Genomic DNA, 27,008 nt, shown 5'->3' on the forward strand with positions numbered 1-27,008 from the left:
AGTGCTATGACCAGTGAGTTTTTTAATCTTTGGTGTGCCCATTCTTGATTTCTCAGACAAATAAAAAGTATTGTTTTATGTAAAGCACATATGCATTAATGATGCAATAACATGTTTGGTGATTAGCTGCAAATATGTGAAGAGTACAGGATGTAAAACCTTATTGATCCCATTTTACCTGAACTCACCCCAGATGTTGTGGTATTGCAGTGCAAAAGATACCAGATAAAAGATCACTGGAATATTAGTGATATATTCTTTTATTTTTATTTATTTATTTTTGTTAACCCTGGGACTTAGACTGAAAACACTTTTTTTTTTTTAAAGAAATATTTCATTTTCTTTTTTTGCCATGCTTGAAAACGTTTGGCCACCAGGGGTCGTTGTTTCACCCCTACTCCATCCCTTAACCTCCAGCCTGCCTGCTTGACTGACTGCCCACCAGAAATGTTGGCAAAAACACCCCCTCCTCATCGTGTAGGGAAAAAATGGCGGACAAGCGCTAAGCCAACATCAGAAACAAACACACACGTTACAAAGCAAGGTAAACACCCTCGGATACACCGAGCAACGTCGCCTTTTAGGGCTCGGCTTCGGCGTTGAGCCCAGATTACCACCGGCTAGCCTCTGCGTGCTACTACGCTCCCGTTTTGCTAATGCTAATATTTATAATCAGGTCAACGAGCTAGCGAGCCGCCTAGCATGCTAACTAGCATCCCGGGCAGTGGGCATGACTCTGTGTAGCCGTGCGTAGCATAGCATGCTGGAAGTGGTGTCTGCACGGCTGCACTGGCTGCATGCGTGTTTGGTTTCCTTTCTGTGTTACACTTGTCTGACCTACACCCTTGAGAGGCCGTCAATGTGGTGTTAACTCCTGAGCAGCATAATTAGCGATGCTGTCAGGCAAATGAGCATCTAACGCGCATGCAAATATAGCACAGGAGAGGGCGGGGGGTGTCCATGTGTTGGCTTTGTGTTATGAATGGAGCTCAACACATTTCTGCAACGTAACGCGCGATATTTTGGATAAAAATGGCCACTGCGTCCCGTGTACATGTCAGAAAAGTGGCACTAGCTGTGCGTTGAGTTGTAGGACGCACGGTTAGCAACAGGAGGAAGGTGTACCTGGCTGCTGGGGCTCTCTAACGTCAGTCCTCCTGTCACTGTCCCAGACGGAAAAAACAGGGACCGGGCCGCTTTAATTTGGACGCCACCCCCCTCGGCGGAGGAAAAAGGCGCACTTCCATTGAAAAGAAAATCATCCGGGGTGGAGAGACGCTGCTAAACGGTTATGAAGTTTTAAGGTAGGTCTGTTGTGAGTCCTCTGCCATTGCTGTTTGTCTATGTGAGCGTACAGTTAATTTATAATAACGCTGCTGTGTTTCTGTGGGCATATTCAAATATCTGGCTGATGGTTAACAAGCGAGGCTGTTTCTGTGTGTCAGTACGTGCTTGTGCATGCATTTTCTGTCACTGCCATGTCTTGTTTTATGATCATACACTCCAAATCTCATTATAATCCTGGTTTAGTTGGCTTCATGTTATGTCTAATAGATGTCACAGTGGACCATGGTTGGTGTAAGGCTGGAGAAGCAGCCACTTAGAGCACTTGTCTTGTATCAGTCTGACCTATTGACCTGGATGTTGTGTCTGGTTGGTGATGTTGGTTAGCCCAGGGTTTAGGTTACAAGAGACACTGAGCCTGACAATGTTTCCCTTCTCTAAACCCTCGTCCACTCATGAGAGGTTTTGTACACATTTAGCATGGTCACTTTTACATAAAGGGATCAAATGACAATAGGTTTACTCTTTTATGTTGTAATAATAATAGAAGAATATTTATTTGTACAGCACTTGTCCAAACAAGGTCACAAAGTGCAGAAAAATAAGACAAAACAGTACAGAGGAAATAGAGCACAAAAGTTACAAATCACAAAGTACAAATCAGGCATTAGCTTTCCTATAAAAATATGTTAAAGCAATGATTTAAAAACAGGTAAAGCGCTAACCAACCTAATTCCAGAGCGTCAGGGCCTCGATGGCAAAAGCTCAGCCACCTTTAGTTACCAGCCTTGATCTAGGGGCTGCTACTGAGGGTAGGCTTGAGGATCTCAGGTCACGACTTGGAGCGTATAGGTAGTCAGAAGCTCAGCTGTATAACTCGGCGCTTAACTATGTAGAGCTTTACTTTCTTATGTTGTTATTTTATGGGTGTGTTTAATTGTCATCCTGTGGAATAACAAAAGCACTTCGAGCTTGTGATTTTGTAAGCTGTAGTTTGTGCCTCTGTGTTTCTAATATTTTGTCCCCTTCATTTATATCAATTAGTCTGCACATGCCGTTAGTAAAGCCAGGAGCTGTAATGCAATTTGATCTTTAAATGAATCTTTAAGGTGTGAAAAAGCTAATTAAATCCACATGAAGTACATTGATCTGGGGGACTCTTTGTTGGACTGTGCCTCCCATGACGACCCCCTGCCTGCAGAGAAGGCCTGCGAGCTACAAAGATAACAAGGGCAGCTCTCTGGTTTCCCTTTGAAATGAAGCACAGTTAACATGCAGTAGCCTAACCTTAGGTCCGAATACCGCTGAGTTTTATTAGTGCGATCACTTATTTGGGTTACACTCTTCATTACCCATGTCGTTAACCCCATTTATGTCTCCCATTTTTTAAGACTTTTATTTTGGATTTACAGAAACAAAAACACACACAAGATAACTACACACAGGCCCCATCCTGATACATCCACTGACATGTAATAAAAGCAAAGTTTGGGTAAATAAAAAGGTCGCCAAAGAAGCAAATAATTGTGCATGCATGCCCAGATATGCTGAATCTCTAGTGTCCGGGATTGTCTGTGCATTGTCACACGCAGGGGATGTACAAATGTGCAAAAAAGCCGTACTCAAAGGGTACAAAATCAACTTACACTACTTAGTTGCAGGAAAGTCAATTTGCTTGCTGATATAATCAGTCAGAGACCCCAGGGACGGTCATCAGGGACCCCAAACCTTACAGTATGAGTCACATGTTGGGTATTTAAAAAAACATATAATCGAGCGATAAGGAGGGGAGGTATTTCCATTCTCTCAAAATAGACCTTTTAGCCAAAAACATAAACACCTGCAGGGTCTCATGTTAGTTTAGGGAGTGTTCCAAACAACCTCAAAGAGCAAGGCATTTTTTCTGGTTTAGGGTTGGAGAAAGTCACACATAACTACCTTATATAATGTTTTTCAGCGTGTTCCAGCTCCTATATTATGTGTGATAAAATTCTGATCTTAGACTCTAGTTTTCTGTGGCTTTACTGTTGTATCAGTTTTAAATATTTTACAGTTTACTGTACAGTTTACAGTTAAGCCATCCTTTCTATGTCCACTAGAATTTGAAATAAAGTTAAATAAAGAGAGTGTGGCTGTGCAGCATTAGCTTGTCATGAGTGTGTCAGTGAGGTTAGATGATGCTCTTTTACGGCTGCACTGATATTTTAGATTCTCTCTGTGCTATTTCTACACATTTCTCCAAACTTCAAGGTAACATGTCTGCTTTCTGTTGTTTGATGTTGCGATCATGACTGCAATCCACAATAGGCCTTTCTCATGGCAGACATTTTGACTTGTCATAGCAGGTAACGCACAGATGTTACTAATAACGCTAACAACGGCTGTGTTCTAGCGAGCAAGCGTGCACACTACCTGCAACCTCAAATCAAAGCAGCTCAACAGAGTTCAGCCGTCATTCAGTTTATTATTTACACCTGAGCTTTTCCTGCTGTGACAAGTCAGAATGTCTGCTGTGGAAAAGGTCTCTAATGTGGTAAATTAAATTGTCAAAATCTTTTCAGTTCACACAGCTACTTCTATGGCTTTTTTTCTTGTCTTTAGAGTGGATGCCACTGTTGTTGTTGGAGCATGAGGAAACCAGTCCCACAGAAAGGTGAGAATTTACTACTATGCCATTTGCAGTATGGTCCCTAACAGTATTCATAGCAGCCTGCAGGTAAAGAGGAAGAGAAGTGGCACATTTTAGCTCATTCCAACCAGTTGCTTTATTTTTCTGTGCAGGCAGATTCATACATTATGGTGTAATAGTCTTGTCATTACGGACAATGTTTGGAGCAGTGAGTGTGGCAGGTTTCGCAAGGTGGTGACTGATGTGAAAATCACCCGTGGCTGAGAGCTTATTCTATCTTTCTTGGCTCCTCCAGCTATAGAGTGGAAAGATGCCAGAAGGATCAAGCATGGCCGGAGTGGACGGCCCTCCCGGGTGCCCTCACAGTACCAAGGTAAATAACCCACAGCAGGCGGTGATATATGAAGTCAGTTTTGGGCAGTTCCAACAGGAAACAGTGCCCAAGGATTGTCTTCAGCATTGTTTCATTAATCATCGAGACAAAGTTTGCTCCAATTGTCGATAACAGATTTTAAAGCTTCTTGTGTCTTTGTTGTTCTGTGCTGGGGCTCGCGAAACAACTGGCAACACACATCTTAACACTATTGTAATATGATGTGAATGTCTTGTCGCTCTTTGTGTTCTGTACAGGACATTTTAGTTGGGAGAAATACCTGAAAGAGACGGGTGCCTCCGCTGCACCCTCCACTTGCTTCAGACAGGTAAGCAAGACTGATAGGTCCTCTCTCAAGCATCTCCTGTGATTATTTGATCACACACTGAAATCCTTTTCCACTGCTGTTATTATGCCGCCACTCTCCATCTAATACGTGCCTATCATTACCATCTAGAGCCTCACACCTCCGCTCAACGAGTTCAAGGCCGGGATGAAGCTGGAGGCCCAGGACCCGCGAAACACGACGTCCACCTGCATCGCTACGGTGGTGGGCCTGACGGGCTCGCGGCTGCGGCTGCGCCTGGACGGCTCTGACAACAAGAACGACTTCTGGCGCCTGGTGGACTCCTCCGAAATCCAGCCAATCGGTAACTGTGAGAAGAACGGAGGCATGCTGCAGCCACCGCTGGGTAAGGACGCACACACAGATCACAATATGACGTCTCTGTTTTTTAATCAGCGGAGTAAATGATTGTCAAAATCTTCTCTACTGATTCCACAATGTCTTTTCAGTTTTTTATTTTTAGGGAGTTGAGGGGTTTTCATTTGGTCCACTAGGTGTCAGTGACTAACAGCTCAGAATGTCAATGTGTCATGTTAATGCTATAAATAACTTCTTGACAGAGCTTAGAAAGCCTCCTACCCAGGACATTTCTGCACTGAATACACATGGGGAAAAACACATGAGCACTCTGCTTACTGAGACTGTAACCACAAAGTGTTGTTGATAGATTTTATGGCTGCAACTGAATAATACTTTTATTATAAACTAATCTGCTAGTTATTTTCTCATTTAATCATTTGTTCCAAAACTCATAATTTCTCAGAGCCATGGTGACGTCTTCAGGAGGTTTTCTTGTCTCACCAACAGTCTCAAATATATTCAGTTTACAGTAAATAGTAGGGCTGTCAAGTGATTTACAAAAAAATCTAATTAATTTCATGCTCTGTGATTAATTAATCTAAATTAATCACATACATACATTTTAAAAATTTCAGTTCAAATGAATTTTTGCAGATGTGTCGTAATAAAGTTGCTGGATTTTGGACACAGCTGTCCCCCTGTCCTCTACCACCCAAACTGGTCTGCAGTCCATTTTGTGAGCGAGTTAGTCAGTCCGTCACAGGTGGGCGTCCTCAGTTTGCATCTGAACACCTGCTTGAGTATGACTCAGCCAGGCTGGCTGCCAGATGCTAGTGCTAGCATCGGAGGCTGTGTTAGCTCAGGACCTCTGGGTTTGCTGCTAAATGCTTTACGTTGAGGTGATATTTCAGGCTTGAAGTTCTTCGATGGTACGAAATTCCTTACTCCAGAAATTGCTCCTATCAACAGTTTAATCTGGGCGTTTTTTAAATGTAAATGTTCTATTCATGGGGCCAAGCAGCGTTGTCTCGTTTGCCTCCATCATGTGACAAAGGCCTTCTATGACACACCACGTCAAAGGGCACTATGGAACACGATTAATCAGTGTTCATTTTATGAACTTGTTATTTTTTCTGTGATTAATTAATCAAATTTAATCCATTATTTTGACAGCCCTGGTAAATGGCAAATTTTCTTATTTAAAAAGCTGGAGCCAGAGAAAGATAGCTGTTTAGTTTCTGCTTGAAAACTGACAAACGATAAATGATTCGCAGCTCCTCAAGTTTTCCCTTGATTTGTCCACGTGGACTTCACCATGTTGTAACAAAAATTGTCCTCCTCTTAAGGTTTCCGTCTCAATGCGTCCTCTTGGCCCATGTTCCTCCTGAAAACACTAAATGGAGCTGAGATGGCCCCCTCTCGCATCTTTCACAAGGTACCTGTACAAGGCTCACAAGCTCAGCACGCTCTGAAAAAGTAGAACTCAAGGCACAGTTACTTATTTATACGAGAGAAATCTTTTCATCCACAAAAGATGTCTTACTGTCTGGTAGAAGAAAACTTATCAATCATAGCAAAAATCCATCAGCATGTGGTTGATTTTAATGTACTCTCTCAGTACAGATACTCATGCCTGCCAACTGTAAACCTGACCCTGTTTCTCTCTCTCCCTGTTCCCCAGCAGGAGCCTCCCGCCCCAGAGCAGAACTCCTTCCAGATTGGCATGAAGCTGGAGGCGGTGGACCGTAAAAATCCCCACTTTATCTGCCCGGCCACAGTGGGTGCACTGCGTGGTGTTGAGGTGTTGGTCACCTTTGATGGCTGGCGGGGAGCCTTTGACTACTACTGCCGCTATGACTCGCGTGACATCTTCCCTGTTGGCTGGTGTGCCCTCACTGGAGACAACCTTCAGCCACCTGGCACCAAAGGTACGGACCTTCACAGTGGGAGGGAGGTTTTATGAAAAAGGGTGTTACATGCCCTTTTTTTTGGCACCATGAGCACTACAAACGAAACTATATTCCCCTCCACTGTGTTGTTGAAGAGGTGGAAACATCTGAGACACATGATTCAAAAGCTCAACATGTGAATCCAAATCTTTTCAGGACAGTTTAAGTGTGTACAAAATGTGCTTGACTGACATGTTCCTCTTTCTCCAGTTACAACTTAAACTTAACACATACACTAGAAGTCTACAAAAAAAGACTTTTAAAGGACTGAAGTCTGACGCCCTCTCATATCTAAAGATGATCTGAGCTTTTAGTCACGCGCTGAGATCTTGCAATCACTGGGGATCTTGTAGCTCCACTGTTTCCAAGACTACAACTACATTATTTTTGAGATTATTTCCCATCCTGCTCATGGTGGAAAATGCTACACCAAACTCCATTAAAGAAATAAGAAATATTAGCTATTGGTTATATGTCCACAAAAACACATAACTGTAGAAACACAAGATGAAAGGTGTCAAATGCTGACAATGTTCTTGTCAATTCGGCATCAATATAATCTATGTAGAAACTGTATTTGCGTAAAAGCTTTACATTTTGCTTTTGTTGCCTAAACTTGCTGCCAGCCTCTGTTGGTTAGCTGGACTATTTTAGTCGGAGAAGACTGTGGAAATGAGAGGTGAACCATTTCAAAAGTCAAGATTTCTCACTAGAATAAGCGATGGTTGGTGAATCAGATACATGCAGAATTAAACACTGACTCTTGTTCACTCCACCAGCTTCTCCTCCTTTTCCACAGTACAAGAGACCTGAGACTTGTTTACGTTCTTGCGCCTCATTTGAGTCTCCCCCATGTTTACTGTCTACCTGATAGGCTGCTCGGTGCAGGATAGAGCACAGGTATTACTTGAAGACAAATTCACGTTATGAAACTGCAGCATTTGCATCAGCCAAGACTAAAAACTTACGATAATATTAAATATGTTTGATTTTGTTGGAACATCAAGATGAGAAAAAGACTTAAGACAGCTCGGACTGAGTTTTATGACCACTTTACACCAAACGATCAAGTTCTCAGGAGCGCGCACCAACTAAGGTAAAACTATCATGACTTAATTCCGACATTAGAAAATTATAACTGCATGAAAAGTCATTTAGTGTAAGGCTGGCATTACACAGTTATCATTAATGGTGTGTTGAGATCGGCGACCACAAAAAAATTCCATCATAGCTCCGACAAACATTAATTTGAAGAGAGATCCACTTATCTAGGTCAGTGGTTCCCAACTGGTCTGGCCTTGAGGTCCAAATTTCTCTTTAGTCATTAGTCCAAGGTCCATGCAGTTTAATATAGTGTCATACTTGCGTTCGGCCATGTTGTCGAGCTAGTTTGCTGTCTCTGTGATGCAGCTGTCCGTTAGTCACTCACTCTACAGCAGGAAACTGCACTCCGAAATAAAAGCTCTGTGCCAGTGTTTTTTTTTACAAACTTGACATGTTTGGGAGTCACTCGCAGTCCATTCAGAATGGACCGCCACCCACCAGTTGGGAACCACTGATCTAGGGTTAACTAAACCTAAGGGGGAACACACACACACACACATTACATTTTGTTGCTTTAAGACATATTTACATTTAGTATATTGTGTCCAAATGGCAGTAACTAGAGTTGAATTAACACGTATATGTCGAAGTTGAAACAAAAATGTAACCTTCTAATCTTCATAAGGTGTGTCACTGCTTTACACTGTAAAGATTTTGCTTTATTTTGTCCACATGCTGTATTTTCACATTCAAGCAAAATCTGAGACCCATTTTGCAGCATATCCAGTGCATAACAAGCACATATTGTGGTGCTTATTTTAGGACGACCTCGAGTGGTGGTATTTGTTTCACTTCTCTCTACTTTGCTTTGAAATTTAACAACTGTTCGCCACAATAATGAGCAGCTTTCATCAATACATTCTGCCGGAGTTTTACCATTACTTTCTGTGCTATTTGTGAGTGTGGTTGGGGCAGCACGGTTCGCAGTGTGATGCAAGTACATCGTCCGCCTGAAGGCATCATTAGCAACAGTTGATCAAGTCATCAACATGAGCTTGCTATTTTTAATTCCTGGTGGTGTTGAATTCTCTCCAGATAACTTTGAACTGTGTTTGCAAATTTTAATATTCAGTAACATCCTGTCCAGTGTGTAAAATGATACAGTAGCATGCCTGTAGTCTTGCCTTCATTTGAAACACAATCTGATGGTGAACAGAGCTACGCTGTATATTGTTTCTTTGATTTTCCATCTAGCAAACAACAGTCAGTCTCTCCTTAAAAGCTCGAGCATTTCAGAAGTTGTAGCCATGTTTACTGTCTCATGATAAAGAACCAGAGGAAGCAATTTGTTATACAAGAGACATAAAAGGAAGGAGGATACAGGGGTTATCAGTCACAAGGTCAGCCGTACTCATCTGTTTGAATCCACAGTATCTAAAGGAGTGGAAAAGGAGGGAGGAATATGGAGAGGCAGGACATGCCTTTGTAGCCTGCTAGTGTTTTATGAAGGCCTGGCACTCCCCCAGTTGGCAGAGTCGGGCCATGACGTGGTTGAAACAAGCCTGGGTTCCCCTGCACAGGCCTCTCGTTGGCACCCTGGCTAACAGGCTCTGATTAGACACCTCGGAGAGAATTGAGTGGGGATAGACACGGAGAGAAAAGGCAGACGTACGCTGCGAGAGGTGGATTGTTTACATTGTCAGCAGATGGTGGGAGGAGAGAAGACGAGGAGGGAGGAAAAAGAGAGGGAGAGGAGGAGCGACACGGAGGGAGAGTGGGAGAGCAGGACAGGACAGGGGGAGAGGGTGAATCTGAGGACAGCTGTGCAGACAGCCACAGACTTTTGACTTTTGTTCGAGAGGTGAGTAAAGATGAATGAAATTACAGAAAGGCAGCCGGAGTGATAGTTTAAAAGTTTGTGTGCAGTTATCTTCCTGTAATGTGAAGCTGGCAGTGGTGGCTTTGAACTCAGTGAACTCAGTGCACTCAGAGGAGAGGGGGGAAAAAGGCTTTGCTCGTTACGCATTTGTTTGGCTGTATTTACAAGCACTGCCATTGATCAATGAACATGTAACCTCGAGCTCTTTAAACCTTTTAAATGTTATCTAGGATTCGTCCAATCTGTTTAGGATCAATCAGATGCCTTTTTTTTTTAGCTGCACTATGAAAAGTCTCAGCTGCCTGCAGTACGAGCTCTGCATTGATTGGTGTGCCCGTGTGTTTAATAAATACAGCCCCACGGGCCAAGACCTGCGTTAATGAATGTGGCTGCTCCTCTCGTAAATCTGTCCTTGGTTGATCCTGGATGAATACCGGTGCGTTTAGTTTGTGCATTGTGTGTGTGTGTGTGTGTGTGTGTGTGTGTGTGTGTGTGTGTAGGCTTGCAGGTGCATGTGAAGCCAGCTATCCAGGCTATACTCTGGTTCCTCTGTGTGGTAGTTGCGCACATTCTTGAAGTTTTGCCAGCTCCATGTTGGCTTCTATAAAGTACATGGCTTATTTGGTTATTTTTATGTATTTAATATAAGCCTTGCTCTAAATGATTTTACCATGTGCGTGCTCCCTCAGCGGTTCATGTGATTTTCTGAAATGCTTCCCGTCAGGAAAGGAAGGGTGTGTGTTCATGGGTGGGAGTGCGGAGAGATAAATTTTAAGACCGTCTCACAGCTGTCAGCAGCTTACTTCTTTATTAGGGTTTATTCCTCAGGCTTTTAAGGTGTTCGCACATTTCTTCTTTATATTCTAGCCAGCAGGGATCTGAAGGTAGACCAAAAGAAAATCAACTTTGATTACTTCAGTTCTTTCTTTCAGAACAGCTCGCTTGTTTCCCCCGTTCACCTCCTGCCTGAGATCTTTCAGTCCTTGTTTTTCTTCTGCTTCATCTTCATCTTTTGTTGGTTGTTACGGATCATAGTTTACACAGGTAATGCCTATTTGTCTGATTCCAAAACGTAGTACTGTACTGATATATTGTAGTCCACCATAGTGTTATTCTGCCATGCAGATGGTTGGGCTTTATTTGCTCAGGTTTTTAGATATAAGTCCCTGGGATTAACCCTGCCACCCTGTGCGTGAGTACCACAAACAAAATTCCATTGACAGATTTCTCAAAACCTGAGCCTTAAACCAAATGCGTCCATCAGAGCTTGGTGGAAATGTTTGTTTGTAATGTGTATGAGCTAACCTTTATCACTGCGAGAGAAAACACCATGATTAGCAGTCTTACTGCAAGATGGTATATCATGATTTATTGTTGCATCTACTACTTTCCTGACTATGATCTGACTAGAGAAATCACATTGCAGTGAATTTCTCAAGACTCTGAGATCCGTCTTTATTTATATGCAGAAAAAAGCCGACTAAACCCTTTGAGTTCACTTGAAGGCTGAAATTCACAGAATGAACAGTCTTCTGAAGCGAACTGGAGCATGCACTCCTCGATGTAACCTCTCACCCTCTTTCAGTCTCTCTGGCTGTTCGCTGTCTCACTGTGAAGCACTCTACAGTCTGAGAGCTGTAGAAGTGACGTCCTCGTGCTTATAACTGAGGAAGGAAGTTCAAGTGAGGGAAAAATGTTTCACTGCTGAGAATCTTTGACCTTCTCTGCTGCAGTAAGAGGCTCAAGTTCAGGTGTTACTAAATGTCTGGATTTATTTCTGCTTTGAAGAAAACAAGGATTTTTGATACTTAATTTGGTTTGATGATACAGATGAGAAACTATGTGGAAAAAGAAGTGGTAGATTCTTGTTCTTCATTTGAAAAAGGTATTTACAGAGTAGATTAGTGTGTAATGTGTGTATGACACAACTTTTTTTAACAATACATGTATTGATTTTTCACTCAGTGATGATACTAGTCACATCACAGGGCACTGTTACAGCCAAGTGGCAACTTCCAGGGCAGACTAATGAAGCCAACACAGAGGTGCCAAAAACTGTAGTTCATCAAATGGCAACTTGAAGCTCCAGAAACAAGTCAGTCCCTGTAGACCTCAGTGTCAAAATGCCCAACTTTACGGCAGAAATAAACATGTTTACAGCCTGGTACAAACATCGGTTTGGGTCTCTAGCTAATTTCCCCCTTCATGACCAACCATCTCTAGGGTTTACAGAGGATGGTCCCAAAAAGAGAAAATATCCAGTGAGCAGCAGTTCTCTGGGTGAAAATGCCTTGTTGATGCCAGAGGTCAGAGGAGAATGGCCAGACTGGTTCAAGATGATAGAAAGGCAACAGTAACTCAAATAACCACTGGTTACAACCAAGGTCTGCAGAAGACCATCTCTGAACCAACAACACGTCCAACCTTGAAGCAGATGGGCTACAGCAGCAAAGACCACAAAGGATGCCACTCCTGTCAGCTAGGAACAGGAAACTGAGGCTACAGTTTGTACTGGCTCACTACAATTGGACAATAGAGGATTGAAAAAATGTTGCCTGGTCTGAAGAGTCTGGATTTCTGCTGCTACAGTCAGATGGTAGGGTCAGAATCTGGCGGAAACAACATGAAAGCATGGATCCATCCTGCCTTGTATCAATGGTTCAGGCTGCTGGTGCTGGTGTAATGGTGTGGGGGATATTTTCTTGGCACACTTTGGGCCCCTTAGTACCAACTGAGCATCATTTAAACGTCACAGCCTACTTGAGTATTGTTACGATTGTGTCCATCCCTTTATGACCACAGTGTACCCATCTTCTGATGGCTACTTCCAGCAGGATAACGCACCATGTCACAAAGCTCAAATCATCTCAAACTGGTTTCTTGAACATGACAATGAGTTCACTGTACTCCAATGGCCTCCACAGTCACCAGATCTCAATCACATAGAGCACCCTTGGAATGTGGTGGAACGGGCCGACAAATCTGCAGCAACTGCCGATGCTATCATGTTAATATGGACCAAAATCTCTGAGAAATGTTTCCAGTACCTTGCTGAATCTACGCCACGAAGAATTAAGAAGGTTCGGAAGGCAAAAGGGGGTCCAATCCAGTACAAGCAAGGTGTACATATTAAAGTGGCTGGTGAGTGTAGTGTCCTTGATCCACTTCTCCACAGCTCCACCCTCTTGTCCAAATATGGTCACTTCTAGCTCCAAAAATCCATGATGGCAACAGCTGAAATGTCAAACAAAGGCTTCAAAACGGGAGTCTACAAACCAATGGTTGATGTCTCGGAAGCTGCGTCCATTATTTTATGCTATGGTTATATCATATCAATATGAACATAGTTAGTACAAATCAGAAATACTTTATGCATCCACAAACATCATGTTTATCCCATTCAAGGTTCTTCTCTTAGCGATTTAAGATATCACTAAACATCTGACATTTGACCTATCCATCCTGTGTCTCTTCTACCCCAGAAAAGCACATCATTCAAATCACCGTTTCCAGTATAATTTATAAATGGTCCCCAAGCTTTATTGTTATAAAAAAGTCCTTTTTGCCCTTCATGATGTAGGTTGTCTTTTCAGTTGAAAAACAGCAGGAAATTTCTCTCAGCCGATGACCTATACGAGATCTGTTAACATTTTTCGCAGAAAGGGCAATTAGAGGTCTTGCTTGTTGTAAGCACCTATTAAGAAGAAGAATTTGTTCACTTCTCAGTATACATGGGGTACCTGGGTACACTTCCAAAGTAAAAACCTTTGGGTCAAGAACATCTCAACAATTGCATTGTTGATTATCCCCCTACTTATTTTGGCACAGTCCCAGAGACAGTGGACTAGCATCCCCCTTTCCGGGCTACACGTGATGCTTGTATCTGGATTATTGCTGTCAAATTTGTGTGATTTAACTGGACTAACATGAGTGTGCATCAGCCAGTGATATTGTAGCAACTTGTGTCTGGTATTCGGCCATCCATCAAGTGTAATCTCACTTGTACATCCTCCCTCGAGCCATATAACCTTGATTCAGAGGATTCTCTGCAGCCAGAGACCAATAGGTCAAATGACACAAGAACTCCATCATGAGGTCTAAAGACATCTTAGATTTTTGCAACACCCTTATTGGCCCGTAGTCTCAAACTTCCATCAGATCGACTAGGCATGAAGTCATCATTACCCCAGATTGGGCTAAAGCAAGAAAGAGCCCGAAATATTTTTCCACATCATGCCAGACAATCATATTGAAAACACAGGGGTTGGCTGTGTTTTCCAAGTTTCTTTGTACCTGCGTAGTACAAATGCAAGTGAAATTGTAGGCTAACAGACTTCAATCTCCAGCCAAGATGGAGGAGTTTCACATGAGAATAAAAAACAGTGTTTCGACACAACTTTCTTGTTGATTGGCTGCAGCTAGAGTCAAACGGGGACATTGTAGCCAACAGCGTAAAGGCTTCTTGGATGTGAGCAGACGGCTACATGACTCATTTGGCTGTGTTATGTGCTTGTTATGTGACAAGAGTGTGGTGTAGGTGATTTTGAATGAACCTGTTTCTGCTGTCACTCACATCACATAATGTAGTCTAGATTTCAGATGAAACGCTCACACTGGTGAAGGAATATTTTTCTAAACCCACAAATGCAGTAAATGAGAAAATAACTACTGTGACTGATCAAACGTTATTACATTTCTGCGTACCCCCTGTGATTAAATGGGGGAGCCGGGAGCTATAATTGTTAATTAGTTACTTGTCGCTGTTATGCCACAGATTTTTACTCAACTCTCCTTTTTTTTGTGTGTATCTGTCCATCTTTTCTTATGCAGTAGTGTTGCCTAAGAGCCTTGGGGCATTGACAGACGGGAGTGTGGAGAGCCCAGCCATGCATCCCACGCCCACAGTGGGCAGACCTCCAGGTCAGAGAGGACGCAAGCCAGGCCGCAGGAAAACCAAGGTGACAGGGCCTTGGAACCAGAAGGGCCCAGGGTTTGGACCACAGAACATCCAGCCAAGCAAAAGCCTGGAGCCCATCAAGATCCCCAAGAAACGAGGGCCCAAGCCTGGCAGTAAGGTAGGCGAGAAGAGGTTCAGATGCCATCAGGGACGAATGATTGCCTTTATTTACAGGGTCAGTTTACCCAAATAAGAGTAAACATATTTTCTCATTTGTCTGTAATGGTGTCTAGCCGTGCAGATAGTTTTATTCTCCCGGGTTTTCTGATATCCATGTCTAAGTTTTCAACCTCTTCTCACAGACAGTAGAGGTGAAAGCTAGACGACTATTTCTCTGGTCCACAGTGAGGTTTGCGGATTACACAGGAAACATTTTGAGAATTTAAGACATGTTGCTGTTTGAATTTTTCGATGACATGAGTACCACAGACAGAATTCCACTGCAGTGTTTTGGGGTGTCAGCGGAAATCTCAGAGGCTGCTGTGTCAAAACCAAACTACTGTATCTATATGGCTAAATAACATTTGAGGTAAAACAAAATGAGCTGAGTGACCCTGAATAGGCTTTTTTTTGATGAGCCTTGTTGGCATGTGAACATTTTTGACCCTGTGTCACATCTTCCTCTCTATAGGGGGAGCATTATCATTGTAAAGTGTCACAGCATGAAGAGTTACCTCACTTGACTTTTTTATCTGTTATGCTCTTGGTTAGCAGTTGGGCTGGGCAAAGAGAGCTGGCTGGCTGGAGGATGCCATGGCTGGCCCAGGACGGCCGGTGACAGGCCCAGGGCGAACCAGGGGCAGACTGCCTGCCAACTGGGCACAGAGGATAGCTCTGCAGCAGGCCCAGACTCTGGCAGAACCCATCAAGATCCCAAAGAAAAGAGGTCCCAAGCCTGGCAGCAAGGTATACAATACATACACATTAACATAGGCATTACTGAACCACAGAATATCACATTATAGCATTTTGACTACATTAGGAATTTATTGGATGTACATTGTAAAACACATCATACATCATTTATCAGCATTTCAATTATGACTCTAACTCAGAATTATGTTAGTCGAATCAGAATTTGGTGATCAGAACGAATATTCAACGGTTCGTTCCTTTTTTCCCCCACATATCGATTGAGAGTTTGAGTCACTTAGACTCACCCTGGGTCTGTGTCTGCAGCTGCCTGTAACGAAGAGCAGTGTCAAAGTGAGGATTTGGGAACTAAACATCCCCTGCAGTACACTGCACTCTGACTAACAAAAAAAACCTGCTCCACTTGAATAATCTCGGCTGAGGGGTTTTCGACTGATGATTTGAATCTTTAACTTTCGGGGGGCAGCCCTGCCTTCGATAGTCACCAGTATATGTTGTCCATCGCTCACCTTCTTAACTTAGACAAGTTGTTTAGTCTGAAACTAGCCCAGTTAAACATAAAAGAGAGATAACTGTTTGGATGTTACACATGTTGATAGGTTTGTTGTCTTTATCTCTGCTCTGCCACGTCCTGCTCTCCTCTCTGTTGTCACTACCTTCCTGACCGGTCAGACCGGACCGTACCTCAGGAGAGTATGTTTCAAAACAATAAGCAATTTGAAAAAGGGTCTATCTTTCAACATGTCGGTTTTGTCTTTTGTTCAAATTCATAAATGAATCCCATTCTGTTTGTTGATGTTTTTGAAGTCAGGCAGATTGAGCTGGTTTCCATTTCAAAGGCAACAACGGTACGAAAACACGGTGGTTGTCCACAACAAATGTTGGCAGGTGGCTGCGCTCGTCAGGCCCCAATAATGTACTGAGGAGAGATGAATGGAAATACTTGGCAGAGCCATGAAATTTCCTTTTGATGTTTGTTTTGTTTTCCAATGGTACACCATGTTACATTTACAGGAAGGCACTTTGTTTTAGAGTTGAAATATAAAAATAACTAAGTCACACATGATGCTACATTATTTATAAGTATTCCTAATAGTAACAAACAAGTAAAGAGACAAATGCTGTAAACGTCTGAATGTGTGTGTTTGTATGCAGAGGAAACCACGTGTGGTACCTAATCCAGTCCCCACGTCTCCCACCAGCAGCACCCCAGAGCCCGACACCAGCACTGTGCCTCTGGACAATGCCACCATCCCCAACTCTGCACTACAGGCCCCCACAGGTACATGACATCCACATATTATTAATGGGTATTCCTGGCTGGGATGTTCAGTGCATCTGTCATGCTGTGACACACACTGTCACTGCCTTTTGTGCTGTGTTGGCAGAATTTGACAAATAGTTGTTAATACATGCAAACAAGGTTTAAAATAATAGCTGTCCCTTTTTTGAAATTACAATACCATTTAGTTGATCCCAAAGTCGCAGACCTTCAATACTGACTACTCTCTTGTCTGATTTCCCCTGTAGTTTGTGTGTACCTAAACAAGTACGGCAAGGTGGGGCCCCATTTGGACCAGCGGCGAATCCAGCAGCTCCCGGACCACTTTGGGCCAGGCCGGGCCTCCTCTGTGCTCCAGCAGTGTGTTCAGGCTTGTGTGGACTCCGCCCACAACCAGGGCACAGTCTTCTCCTGCCTCAAGTCTGGACAAGGAGGCGAAGTCATTTCAGGTGGGAATTAAACTGTCATTATAAAAAGAAGAGTGTGTTTTCACTATCACTCTCCTCCTCGTGTGTTAAGTCCCCATGAAACTGCATTTTAAGAGTTTCTTGCTTTATTGCTTCCTTGTTTATTGTGGCGTTCACATCTTTGCTCAATTATCTTGCATTAGAACAGAATGTTGTGCTGTTGTCAAAGAACCCCCACCAGAAAACTACCAGACCACACGGAGGGTTTATTTCTGTTGTAGTTGTAGCATAGCACAAAATGTGAGGTTTAAAAACCTCCACATGAAGCTCCGATTAGCAAACATCCTCTACTAATTTTTCCCATATGAAACAAAAGACTGTACGCTACATTGAACAGAACTCCTCCGTCTTTTCCCATCTAGCCTACTTTGACCAGCAGCAGCACACCCTGACCCTGCCCACAGTCAGCAGTGTCACTTACGTCCTCCGCTTCCTGGAAAAACTCTGCCACAACCTTCACTGCGATCCTCTGTTTGGCAGCCAGCCTGTAGCCAGAGGAGGCCTGCACTACGACAGTCACACATACACTACAGGTCAGTGCTGCTGTATTCTAACTGTGACTTCACATGCATCCATCTACATAGTGATAATAAGCGGTACAGTGTTAATGCCATATTTGATTTACAGCAGTCATGTTGAGATATTTGTCCTCTTCAAGTACTGACACTTGAATTTTAATGTGGGGCTTTCAAGGTTTGAAAAGCACTTGGATTTTGAATAAAGTGCTTGAATTTGTTACTGCATTACTTTCGTAATAAAACACTATCTGACTGAACAGTTGCCTTTTTAGATAAAGAAATATATTTAGCTGCCTTTTACACTGAATGAAGCCGACTCTGCTCGAGGCTTGCTTGCCACTTTGCGCATATGTTATCCGACAATATTTTTTGATTTGTGCCCTCTGATGGAAGAGTGGGAGGCTAACAGACGATGTCATACCAGGAGGTTGCCATTTAAATGAGCGTAAGGTTGAAAACAATAAATATAAATCATGACTGAAATGAGGACTGAAGTGCTTCAGAGTGACGTAAAAGAAAAGCGTAGTAGAAAGGGGGAGGGACCCTGAAACAAACCTGGTAACTGGGGTGTTGCATTCAAGGTTTTATTATATCTGAAAGCAAAAGTAGTCTTAACACATTTCCAGATCACTGTTAGATTGCATGTGTACGTATAGTTGAAGTTGACAAGAATAAAACAATATAGAGTCCACTCTTAATGTCTTATTGAGCCAGGCTTTAGGGCACCAGCGTTGGTCCTTTCTTTGTCTTTTTTTCTAAGCTCTGTAGAAGATGAAAATTCCCCACAGCAAAAAATAAATAAAAAATCTTGTGTGCTTTGCTCATGTGGAGTTGTTGGCAGTAACCTTCTAAGAAGCAAATCTTGTAAATGCTCTGGGGAGGTGCACCATGGGCCTCCCCTGAGTATCCGCACAGTATGTTTTACACTGCTGTACAAAAGGCAAATAACTTTGTACCACGCCTGGAGTTTAGATTTCTTGGGAAGAAGATAAATCAGACATAAAAGAAATGTTGTTGGCTACCAGCTACACAGCCATTATTAATGGTGTAGTAACAACAAGTTTTTTATTGGAGTGGAGTGAAAGAAGAAGCATGAAATATTCTGGTTATTCCCATGATGAGTGTTTGTTGTGATCGCCTGCTTTGATTGATTGTACAAGTCAAAACCTTCTAATGTGATCATGTAGAGGGTTGAACTGTTACAGTGTGTTCATGCTGATGCATTTTAACTTCCTAAAGTTATTAGTTATTGATTAAAAGGACATAATATTCACTGACACAAACCTAATTCACTTCCTGTTTTGACAGGTTCTATATTTCCAGTGCTCAAAGTACAAAATGTCTTTTGTCCATTCAGCGTCTTTAACTAAAAGAAGAGTGTAACCAAATGACTGCTCCGCTTATCTGTAACTCTCACACCTCTAACTGTATCACATGTCTCCTTCCTTCATCTGTGCTGATTTCCAGAGAGGAGAAGTTTTGGAGACAGCCTAACGACAGGCCCGGGCAGAGGCACCAAGCGGTTCCTCCAGGACTACAACAGTCCGCTGCCTCAGAAACTATCCAAAATCCCTCGGCACTCCACTGATGGTATGTTACTTTTGTGATTGTAGTTATTTTTTCCTTTTTTTAAATTTTTTTAGTCCACCGTTGGTCTCATTACTGTACCTTCAAGTTCTATAAAGAAACACTTATTTTTTTGCTTGTTTATATTTAGACAGAGCGAGTGAGAATTGTGTTTCTGTGACTATAGATGTTGATATTATTAGCACTCAGACAGAAGTCATATCTGAACACAGAACAGTGGTTACGTTTACATGCACAAAATATTCAGTTTTTCCCCAAAAAAGGCAATATTCTTGCTAAGCTGTTTACATGGCTAATGAAAATTAATCTTCCACTAATATAACTGTTTACATGCAGCCCTGCATCCTCTGATTAGCATGCCCCGGCATTTCGTTTATCATGTCAAAATATAGCAAAGTTGAACAGCCAAAGCAGCTTGTTGTTTTCCTTCCTTGCATCAAAATAGCAATCTTTCAAAGTTTTCCTCCAATGGCAGAACACAGCCTCCCTCTTTCATTCCTTCAACCATCTTCTTGAAAAGGCTGCTGTTGTGATACTTTTGCATATCCAAGAACCTGTTGATATCCAAGTCTTACGATGTGTAAAAGTAGGCATGTTTTTTGGCTTTTCTTTTGAGTATGCATCTCTAGCCCAGCCTGTACAACGCATCCATGACAATACACAGAGCCGGCTGTTAAGAGGCAAGAGGCTGTTTGTCGGAAACTGGTAAAAACCCTTGTTGAGAAGCATATTCTGAATGTGCTGTATACATGTCCAAAGACTGCTCCTCTTACCAGCATATCCCACGTCTTAATCAGAAAATGCTACATTCAGAAAAAGGCCTAATTCAGAATATCTAAACGGAACATGCTGTTAACATGACCCAGATCAAATTCAGAATATTTTCATATTCAGAATAATGTTGGAACTTTAATTTGTCCGACTATTTCAGCTTCAGCCCGCACAGACTTTTCTGAATCTCGTCATCTCTCCAGTTGAACATTTTCGTTGCCTTCTTTTTGTAAACGACCCTTCTTCTTCTGTTTAATGTCGATCCAACTGATTTGGACATTTGCGTTCTCACATGTAGCTCCTCCGGGTAGTGTCTAGACAATTTCAAGTTTGCAGGGCATGTGTGAAAGGGGCTAGAGATTGTTTTTTTATTCCACTATTGGATCAATAATAAACTATTTCTCTCATATGAATGAAGGATAAGCTGTTGCGCACCACCACAGTTTATATGCTGAAGCTTCTTGCTAGTAAAGTTCTGTTTTGTCTTGTTTCTAAATGCCTGTATCATAATTTTCCTTTTTCTTCTGTATATATATAATATGCAGTATTTGTCTATGTAATCAGTGGCTCTCAGCTCTAAAGCTGCACCATGTTTTATGAAGGACATTTAATTCTAATAATCGACTGCTCTGAGTTGTCCAGTAAAGCCTTATATAATCATGTAAAGGGAGGCAGTAAAACAGAAGAAGCTCTTGGCTCAGGATCCAGTCGTATTAGTTCTGGGGCAGGAGGTTAATCATTTAATCATCTTTCAATTTCCTTAGATTTTAATTAAGTTAATGGAATATTTGAAGAGATTTATGTAAAAGGGTAATATGCCCCTTAAAAGGGCCTTACACTTTTATAGGCGGCCCGAACACACGCTCAGATCACTGTAATACTGTCTGGGGGTTACAGGCATGTCGCTGTGTAGTATCATCAGAGCATTTCATCGAGTATTTCACTGTATTTCTGTGTATTTATATACAATTTTTTTTCCAGGCTAGTGTTCCTTGTTTATTTAATCTCACTGGTGAGTCTTCTGTGTGCATCGTCTCCAGGTGAGTCCTTCATGGAGAACAGTGTCGCAGCATCAGAGCACTTAAAGAAGAGCCCTCTGTCTCCAAACTCTACGGTACAAACCCCCGGGCTGAGGTCTCCCTCCAAGCTGCTGCATCATAACAACTCCACAGGTAGGAAGAGACACTGGTCGGATGTCCATCCAAATGTAGCACAGGTTTCATCTGAATATCTGCAGAAGAAAATGTGAATTTATGCCCTATATCATCCCTTACTGTTGAGCAAATATTGGGAGTTGGTTCATTGAGATGAGCAGTACAGTAGATGTCGCTAATGCTCCAGTCAGGACTCTAATTCAAAGAGTGTTATTCAAAGCTCAAACGAAGGAAAATAATGGATGTGGAAATATATATTTGCTCTTGGAAGATTACTGGTAACAGCCCTGTGTGCATATAAGTGTGTTAAAACCCATTCAGAGACAATGAGAGAGCTTGCAGTGGCCTATGCAGCAACAGTACATCATGATATTTCACTGCTTCAGTGTAGCAGTTGTAACGCTCCCAAGTGGGCGATCAGACCAAAAATAGCCCTGTATTCTAAAAAATAATATATGCCACAAAAGATTGCGAGATGACTAATATGTTACAAAGCAATCTACATGGAATGTGCGCTTGCTCATATTTAATTGGCCGTGAGCACTTTGCTGGATGATGACCCTGCATTTATTTACTGGAGCCCTCTGCGTTGGCACCTCTATTGTGTCGCTGGAAAGGCCCCCGTTCACATGACTGAGGGGGCTGCGTTTTTTCCCCCCAACAGTGCTGTTGTCTGTCTGCACACAGCCTAACACCTGAGCAGGAGAATCATATTGACTCAAATGTAAGTAGGCTTCAACCAGTAATGTTTGAAGGCTGATAGTAATGATGCATTTAAACATTTGTGTCACATTATTGTTGGTGAATTATAGAAAAATCTATCTTTACAAGACGAAAAACGTTTACAGATTGAAAGCTTTCAAAACTCTAACAGGTGGAATTACTCAGGGTGTGTAAATGGGCAGATGTAGTCTATAAACAGTGAAATGTTCTGTTTATACAAGATTCTGTGTCATGGCCGTGTTCAGATATGTTTGTCGGCATATGCAGTTCACATGATTTTAAGTCTGGGTTCCCCTCAGACCCTCGCAGGCAGATAAGGACTGATAAGTCACTCGTACTCTCCCAGTCATTCGGATGACAAAATAGCAATTTGAGTTTCAGTTGTTTTGTCAAAAAGGAAAAAGCAAGTTTTACAACTCCATCAGACGTACGATCTTTTTGATAAGTTAGAGTGTAATTGGCCCCGACACTAGATGATCAACATATTGTATTTTCTGAATGCTATTTTAGTACTGCAAGCTAAAGTGTTAAAGTGTTAAACTATAGCACTCATAGCTTGGCAAAATGAAAACAGTATGACTGATGAAATACCCAATGATTGACCATCATGGATTTGAGTGTGTGCTTCTGTACTCTCAGGCTCAGGCAGTTTCAGGGAGAGCCCGAGGCCGAGTGGTCAGGACCCCAACCTGTGGACGGTGGAGGATGTCATGCAGTATATCAGAGATATCGACCCAGTGCTGGCGCCACATGCTGACCTATTCAGAAAACACGTATGTATTCTCTCATAACAGTGAAGATACCTAAAATACATGTATCCTGCATTAGAAAATATAACCCCATATTTTTTTCTTAAAATGGCGTTTATATTTTTTAGAATAACCTAAACATAATTTCTTTTGTCAAGTGCATTTGCACATCTTCACTTTATTTAGTAGCAGTTTATTTCGAACATGTAAGCAGCAAATAAACAAAATAATCATATAGTAGTAAACAGACATAAAAAAGAAAATAGGTTACTAAAGGAAGCATGAAAACTGGGCGGCTGTGGCTCAGAGGCAGTGCGGGTTGTCCACCAATCGGAAGATCGGCGGCTCGATCCCCAGCTCCCCCAGTCCACTGTTGAAGTATCCTTGGGCAAGATACTCAATCCCAAATTGCTCCCGATGGCTGTTCCATCAATGTGAGAGCGTGTGAATGGTTACTGAGTATCAGTGGCACCTTGTATGGTGGCCTCGGCCACCAGTGTGTGAATGTGTGCGTGAATGGGTGAATGTAACATACAGTGTTAAAAGCATTTTGAGTGGTCAGAAGACTAGAAAGGCGCTATACCATTTACCAAAACAACATATAATGATTTGATTTATATGTCCAAAAAGGAGTGGGAGGAAGTACAAACTTACTTATTCCCATCCCTTCTCCATAAATTAATAATAGTCAATTATGTAGCTCCCCATCAATATGAAGCTGTACAGTAATTAATTCTCCTAGACCTATTCTAATATATTAAATTAATTACCAATAATATTTCAGCAAGATATAAAATAATTACAAAAATTCCTATATACCCACCTTATTAAAGAAAAAAATCTCATCTTTATATCCTTTTCCAATCATGACAGATGTGTTTTTCTTCATCAAATTATGTGTATGTATACACAAACTATGCACATATACACAAGCTATGTATATACACATACTCACACATACTCAAAACTGATGGCTATAAATAAAGAGTTAACACCTGCTGATAGTCAAACACATTCTTCATTCTTGTACCTTCTTAAAATCATCTCCTAATCCTTTTTAAACTGGTTCATGTTTGGACATTTCTTGAGCTCCACATTCAAATGGTTCCATAGTTTCACTCCATATATAGAGATACAAAAACTTTATTCTTGTCGTACACACAGATAGTCTTAAAAAAATAATTTTCCCCTTAAGTTATAATCTCTTTGCCTTTCGATAAATAATTTTTGAATATTTACTGGTAGTAAATTGTTTTTTCCTTCAAATATTATTTGTGCTGTCTGTAAATCCACAGGATCTTTTAAAGTTTAAGAGTTTTGACTGTAATAATAATTCATTTCAATTCAATTTTATTGAAAGCCCAATATCACAAATCACATTTTGCCTCAGAGGGCTTTACAGCATACAACATCCCTCTGTCCTTTTAGACCCTCACAGCGGATAAGGAAAAACTCCCCCCCAAAAAACCCTTTATCGGGAAAAAAATGGTAGAAACCTCAGGAAGAGCAACTGAGAAGGGATCCCTCTTCCAGGACGGAACCACGTACAATAGACAGATCGTACAGAACAACATGATAAATGAACAGTAATCCATTTAACAGAATGATACATAAAGAGAGACAGAGGCAATAATGAGCTTGTATAATCCCAAATCCTGCCCCATGAATGACCCGAACTGCTTTCTTCTGCAAAATAAGTAATGGATGAATTGTACTTATGTAGTTGTTGCCCCAAACCTCTGCATAGTAACTAGTGAACAGTATAGAACGTGGAGCGACTAACAGCTTTGCTAAAAAAGAAAAAAAAAAACAGTTGTTTTAATTCCCCCTCCCTCCCTCTGCTACAGGAGATTGACGGCAAAGCGCTCCTGTTGCTGCGCAGCGACATGATGATGAAATACATGGGCTTGAAGCTCGGTCCCGCCCTCAAACTTACCTTCCACATCGACAAGCTCAAGCGGGCTTGAGGAGGTCAGCCGACCATCGCAGCCTTCCAAAGGACTAAACTCCACCCGCATCTCTCCGTTCTAGGATCAGTATATCATGCACTGCATATCGGACGTATACTGACCATCTACATGTAGCGACTTCCATCAGACCACCATATCTGGTATTACATAACCCTGTCCTGACCTCATCCAATGAGGAATGTTTATTTTGTGTAGCACAATCCAGCCTTAAGGCAGCATGGGATACGTAGGATCACCCACTTGTCCGTCATCTGTTTTGCATTTCAGTATAACTTGAAGAGTCATATGTGGCCATCTTAACTGTAAAAGGCTTTTTTTTGGGCCTGCTTTTATTATGTTACATTTATTCTGTACATTTCATATTTTGTACTTTATGGATATATGGACATGTATTTTTGCCTTTTTCGACGGTTTGTGTGGAATATGCTAAAAGAACCCTAAAGGAAGCAGAGAAAACACTACATTCGTCCCAAGAGTTGGGAAGGCTTCTGGTTAACGTCTCAGTTTGAGGCAGGATTTTGCATCTACAACGATATTAATTATGAGAAGAACACGTTTTATGAAAGGAAACAAGAAAAAACTTTATTCTGAAAATACTGCCATGAGGAAATCTGTTTCTTTATTCTTATTCTGGATGTTGTTTACAATGCCTTGTCTTGTCTTTGTTATTTGTACTTTTTTAATTTTTATACTATATTATTAGAGTTCCTACATGGAGAGCCCTATCATACTTAACAGCAATTTGTTCAATAAATATATAATAATTCAACTTCTCTGCCTTTTTGTTCTGCAACATCAGCCTTTAAAGCTATGATTTGTGATTACATCGCGTTTACACTCGTGTTTACATAACTTTTCCACATATATTTCAATTAGTACGTTATCTATGTGCTTTTAATTGCCTGACCTTTTCATATAGACTTATTATATGCCTCATAGAAATGTAGGTTTGACAAGTCTGACATTTTGAGGTTGTCTACAGCCACAACATTCAAACCACTGACAGGTGAAGTGATCACATTGATCATCTTGTTACACTGCAACTTTCCGCTTGGAAAACCTTGGGTGCTGACATTCATGTGGATGCCACTTGACACGTACCACCCACACTAACGTTGCTGCAGACCAATTACACCCCCTCATGACAACGACACTCACTGATAGCAGTGGCTGCCCTACCAGCAGGACCACGCACTATTCCACACCACAAAAAGTGCTTAGAAAGGACCCGAGGAATGCGACAAGGTGCTCAGGAAGGGCCCGACGAACGTGACAAAGAACTCAAGGCCTCGACCTGACCCAGATCCTGATCTGATCGACCATCTGTGGGACGTGCTGATACCTCAAAGGTCCTGAGTCCATGCCTCGACAAGTCACAGCCAAGTCCACAGTGGCGTCTCTGACCTGTTGAGGCAGGAACGCAGAACCTCTAATGGTGTCCTGTGGTGTCTGGCACCAGGGCATTGGCTGCAGATCCTTCCAGTCCTGTGGGTTTCGAGGTGGGGTGCCTGCACGTCCCATGGGTGCTTGATCAGATTGAATTCGGGAATTTGTATACCTTGAGCTCTTTGTCACGTCCCTTAGGCCATTCCTGAGCAGCTTGTGCGGTGTGGCATGGCCCGTTGCCTGATTTCGGAGCAGTGCCGTTGCCATGAGTGGGTGTACTTGGTCTGCAACAGTGTTTGGGTGGGTGGTACGTGTCAGTTGGCTCCACATGAATGTCAGCACCCAAGGTTTCCCAGCAGAATATTGCACTCTGACAAGTCAATCAATGTTATTCACTTCACCGGTCAGTGGTTTGAATGTTTTGAAGAATACATTTACTGCCATGTACTGGGCTTTTTTTTTTAAATTTTATTTACAGTAGTTCACCAACAGGGGGCAGCACAGCCTCGTCTACCTTTTTGCAGTCATGTCTCCTTGCTGTTTCTCCTTGGGACTCACTGACATGCACTGCCATGGGTGGCCATATCTCCATCTGGTAGAGTCAGCATGATAATCTCAGTGATATTTTTATACCACGTAAAGATTTTATCGTGTGGTTGTTGTGATTTTGTTGCTCCGGCGTCAGTATTTTCTCCTGTATTGCTTTGCAGTTATTTTAACATGTTCTCCAATATTTAAAGACCTCCTCTTTTATGATTATGTCAACC

The 27,008-nt window shown here is 42.0% G+C and overlaps 1 protein-coding gene across 5 annotated transcripts; it reads left to right on the top strand.

Moving 5' to 3' along the window:
- The first annotated feature begins 392 nt into the window (after window positions 1–392).
- On the top strand, window positions 393–25,615 carry LOC126392039 (polycomb protein SCMH1). Of its 5 annotated transcripts, XM_050047151.1 has the most exons (17): window positions 396–544; window positions 1,173–1,304; window positions 3,886–3,937; window positions 4,209–4,286; window positions 4,544–4,614; window positions 4,744–4,978; window positions 6,279–6,367; window positions 6,614–6,860; window positions 14,635–14,879; window positions 15,473–15,667; window positions 16,790–16,916; window positions 17,165–17,365; window positions 17,746–17,916; window positions 19,369–19,491; window positions 21,300–21,431; window positions 22,776–22,909; window positions 24,733–25,615. In XM_050047151.1, the coding sequence occupies exons 3-17, from the start codon at window positions 3,913–3,915 to the stop codon at window positions 24,850–24,852; spliced, it is 2,193 nt and encodes a 730-aa protein (XP_049903108.1). In that variant the 5' UTR covers window positions 396–544; window positions 1,173–1,304; window positions 3,886–3,912; the 3' UTR covers window positions 24,853–25,615. The 5 variants fall into 5 exon arrangements, with proteins under 5 accessions (XP_049903111.1, XP_049903109.1, XP_049903110.1 ...); XM_050047154.1 differs by having other exon boundaries at window positions 393–1,304; window positions 14,638–14,879; XM_050047152.1 differs by having other exon boundaries at window positions 395–1,304; window positions 15,476–15,667.
- Window positions 25,616–27,008: the final 1,393 nt, after the last annotated feature.

The sequence above is a fragment of the Epinephelus moara genome, chromosome 6 (genome assembly GCF_006386435.1).
Source record: "Epinephelus moara isolate mb chromosome 6, YSFRI_EMoa_1.0, whole genome shotgun sequence".
Classification (NCBI taxonomy): domain Eukaryota; kingdom Metazoa; phylum Chordata; class Actinopteri; order Perciformes; family Serranidae; genus Epinephelus; species Epinephelus moara.

Excerpts from the sequence above, each read along its gene's own strand:
- LOC126392039 (XM_050047150.1), top strand. The coding sequence starts at position 3,913 with ATGAGGAAACCAGTCCCACAGAAAG. Across the intron at positions 3,938-4,208 it reads GAAACCAGTCCCACAGAAAG|CTATAGAGTGGAAAGATGCC; the intron begins GTGAGAATTTAC and ends TGGCTCCTCCAG. Across the intron at positions 4,287-4,543 it reads GGTGCCCTCACAGTACCAAG|GACATTTTAGTTGGGAGAAA; the intron begins GTAAATAACCCA and ends TGTTCTGTACAG.